Genomic DNA, 3784 nt, shown 5'->3' with positions numbered 1-3784 from the left:
GCTGGTGAACTGTTCACTCCTAACTATCCAGCTAAAGGTAATGTATGAGCCTATGAGCCTGTGATTGTACCATATTTACAAAAATATTCCTCGATGTTTTAGATGGGAAAAAACCTCCATCTGTAGAATAACATTAAAACTAAAATTGTATGCATTTATATCATTTGAATTATTACTACTAAGGAATCAAAATAATTTCCTTTGTGGTATGTTTGTATGTATGTGTATATGTGTTTGATGCAAGGAATTGAACCCCAGGACACTTGATTGCTCAGCTACATCCCCACACCTTTTTATTTTTTTTTAATTTTGAGACAGGGTCTCAATCAGTTAATTAAGACCTAAGTTGCTGATACTGACCTCAAACTTGACTCCTACTGCCTCAGCCTCCTGAGTTACTGCAATTACAGGAGTGTGCCAGTGGGCATGGGCTTTGTATTATTTTTTGGTTTAAATTTTCTTAAAGTGTAGGCATGGGAAGGGGACATTCAGTTAGTATTATTCTTCTACCTTTACTAGAGAAGAGTTTCAGAAATGTTGCTTCATATACCCAAAGTAATATTGCTCTTTATAAACTAGGATTTAGACTTTTCTAATTTATCTAAAGATTGTATGCTTCTTTAGATCACACTTCTAATTTTAAACATACAATGAGATTTTTTTATCAGTGTCATTTTAAATGCAAAATATGAAAAGGCATCTTTACAAATCCATTACCCCCCAAAATTCTCTCATCTCTGTGTAGTCCCTTCCTATCTACTCTTCTTGCCTTTTTAATACCAATGCCTAGGCAACCATGGATCTGATTTTTCTCAGCATAATTATTTTGAGATCCATCCATGTTGGCATTTCTGTCAATAGTTTCTGACTAATATTGTCTTGACTGGCTATACCATAGCTTGTTTATCCATTCACATGTTCATGGATATTTGGATTATTTCAGTTTAGAAACTTTGGCACATGAAAGTGCTATGAACAATTTTATAAGTATTTGTAAGTATGTGCACTTTTCTCTTGAGTAAATACCTAGAAGTAGAATGATTGGATAAGATGGTAAATGGATATGTAACTTATTAAGAGATTTTCAAATTGGTTTTCCAAAAGGGCTGTTCCATTTCATATTCTAATAAATGACCCAGTTCCTATAATCCTTGCCAACAGTTATATACTAATGGCTTTTTATCCTGGATTTTAATAGCCATGTAAGTCCTCTAAGTTACAACCCTTATTTTTTAAAATATTGTCAATTATTGGTCCTTTCCATGTGAATTTTAGAGCTAGGTTTCTAATTTCCCAGAAATTAGAGATTTCACAACTTTTTTTCTGTGAGTTTAAAATTGAAGGAAATCTACAGAATTTTTTAATCTTTTGGTACATGAAAAAGGAACAATTCTTTACTATTTAATTTCACTCAGCAATGTTTTATAGTTTCATTGTATGGATATTATTTAGGAACTCTAGAGGAACAGAATCAATGGAAAGTATGATTATAAAAGGTGATTTTTGGCAGGCAGGGCGCCTGGAAAGCAGCCAGCGGCCTGAGCGGGCACTGCGGGGGGCCGGCGAGCTCCCCTCCAGGAGCTTGTGGTCTTTGAGGATTTGAATGTATTTCATTCCCAAGAGGAATGTGTGAGCATGGATCCTGCTCAACAGCCCACATCAGACAAGGACAGTGATGTTGGAGAGATGACATTACTGGCCAATGACAGTAGTCCTGCAGGTGAAGATCTTCAGAAGGGGAATTGTAGAGAGAAGTCTTTAGATGGTGATGGAGGGGACTGTTCCTTGATCTCTGAGCAACTTCCAGGTAGCCAAGAAGAAAGGCTAAATACACCCATTCCACAGCAAATGAAAATGAGAAATCTTCTAGTTACCATTGAAAATGACACTCCACTAGAGGAGCTCTCGAAATTTGTGGACATCAATGTTATTGCACTTACTAGGAGTCGGAGAACAAGGAGATGGTACACTTGTCCACTGTGTGGGAAACAGTTTAATGAAAGCTCTTACCTTATTTCCCACCAGAGGACTCACACTGGCGAGAAACCCTATGACTGTAGCCATTGTGGGAAAAGCTCCAATCATAAAACAAACCTCAATAAACATGAGCGAATCCACACAGGAGAGAAGCCTTATTCATGTTCTCAGTGTGGGAAAAACTTTCGCAAGAATTCTCATCGGAGTCGCCATGAAGGAATCCATGTAAGGGAGAAGGTATTTAAGTGTCCAGAATGTGGGAAAACCTTCTCAAAGAACGAAGAATTTGTTCTTCACCTGCAGAGTCATGAGGCTGAGAGGCCATACAGTTGCAAAAAATGTGGAAGAAGATTTGGTCGACTGTCAAACTGTACCCGACATGAGAGAACACACTCAGCATGTAAGACTCGAAAGCAGAAATGAGATTGGGAACCATCCTTCCTTAGCCTGAGAATGCTTCACAAGGCTGCCTAAAACACAGATATGTGAAAACTTCATGATAGCCAAATTTGGATAAATACCCATCTTGGCTAACCCTCAGTTGTTAGAAAATTCACAGGGAGGGAAATATCCTCAAGGGCTATACCTCAGCATCCAAGCTTTCTGGACTAAGAAGCTTTCTTTGTGAAGTTGTACAACAATATGTAGATCACAGATCACAGATCGTTTCCCAAGAATTTAAATATGAATGAGTGTGGGGCTGTTTACCTGCGAGGTGAGCAGGACGAATCACATCTATTGAAATAGATCCATTTTCCCTCGCATGGGAATTCACACTTGAGGAAAGAGAACGCAAAAGTCTGTATCTGGAACTGGTCCTCTGGAAAGAACCAAACTACTGATTTGTTAAGTCACCAACTTCTAATAACAGTTCTATAACTCTCGCAGAACATCCTGATAAGACTTGAGTGTTGAATTGTTTACTCTTTGATACAAGAAAACTAGAGCATTTGATTATCAAAGACTTACCTTTATTTGTAAGTGATCTAAACTAATTATTAATAATTTCAATAATATTTGCAATTTGTGGCTAAAATGGACTATTTTATAGAAATCCTTTTCACAGCATAATTTGAAGGTCTCTACCATTCTTTCTATAATCTCTCCAGCTGTTAATCTCAGACATCTGTCTCATGCCTCTCCCTTGCCAAAAGAGGTTTGGATCACTAGGTCTGACCATCTAGGCCCACTGCTGGCTAGGAAAGCTCTTTAGCATCTTGTCCCTTTGCTATCCAAGATCTTCACTGTTAGGAAGGAAAACCTGGAACCTAAAGAAAAGGGACACCTGTGGACAGGAAAAGGTTGACTTGGATCCATGGCTAGGCATCACCTCACTTGGTCTTAATTCTCCTTTACAGTCAACAGACCTTTGGCAACTGAATGGTCACTACCTCACAAGGTGGAGTATTTAAAGACTGCCTCTAGTAGTTAGCTCCATTTTCCCTCAAGAAACGGGATTCCATGTCTTGTAGTGAATGGTTGTCGTCCTTCCTCCTGATACCCAGACCTCCTGTCCTGTCTGCCTGGAGTCAAGACCAGTGGTGCCTTAATATAGGACTCATCCTATGGTGTGATTCGGGATTCTTGGTCAGTTTTGTTGTTTTTGTCTCCCAAAGTTTTATATTGGTTATTTTGTTTGGAATGGGTTCATCCTATAAGCCATTTGGGAAGATTTATTTGTTTCACACCCAGAAACACCTTCTTCCTTTGTTACCATATTCTTTTCATTGAAATTCTACACAATTCTGTCATTGTAGCTTTTTCCATTTTTCAAATTCATTATTGCTCTTATATAGGAAAGTTTTTT

The 3784-nt window shown here is 38.1% G+C and overlaps 1 protein-coding gene across 1 annotated transcript; it reads left to right on the top strand.

Moving 5' to 3' along the window:
* The first annotated feature begins 1519 nt into the window (after positions 1 to 1519).
* LOC306639296 (zinc finger protein 200-like) lies at positions 1520 to 2957 on the top strand. Its single transcript, XM_079102733.1, has one exon. It carries the CDS (start codon positions 1636 to 1638, stop codon positions 2398 to 2400), a length of 765 nt encoding a protein of 254 aa, XP_078958859.1. The 5' UTR covers positions 1520 to 1635; the 3' UTR covers positions 2401 to 2957.
* The last annotated feature ends 827 nt before the right edge of the window (positions 2958 to 3784 follow it).

Source organism: Sciurus vulgaris, assembly GCF_902686455.1.
Source record: "Sciurus vulgaris genome assembly, chromosome: 11".
Classification (NCBI taxonomy): domain Eukaryota; kingdom Metazoa; phylum Chordata; class Mammalia; order Rodentia; family Sciuridae; genus Sciurus; species Sciurus vulgaris.
This window is presented reverse-complemented; position numbering and strand designations above follow the sequence as displayed.

Coding starts and splice junctions, on each gene's coding strand:
- LOC306639296 (XM_079102733.1), top strand. CDS start 1,636: ATGGATCCTGCTCAACAGCCCACATCAGACAAGGACAGTGATGTTGGA.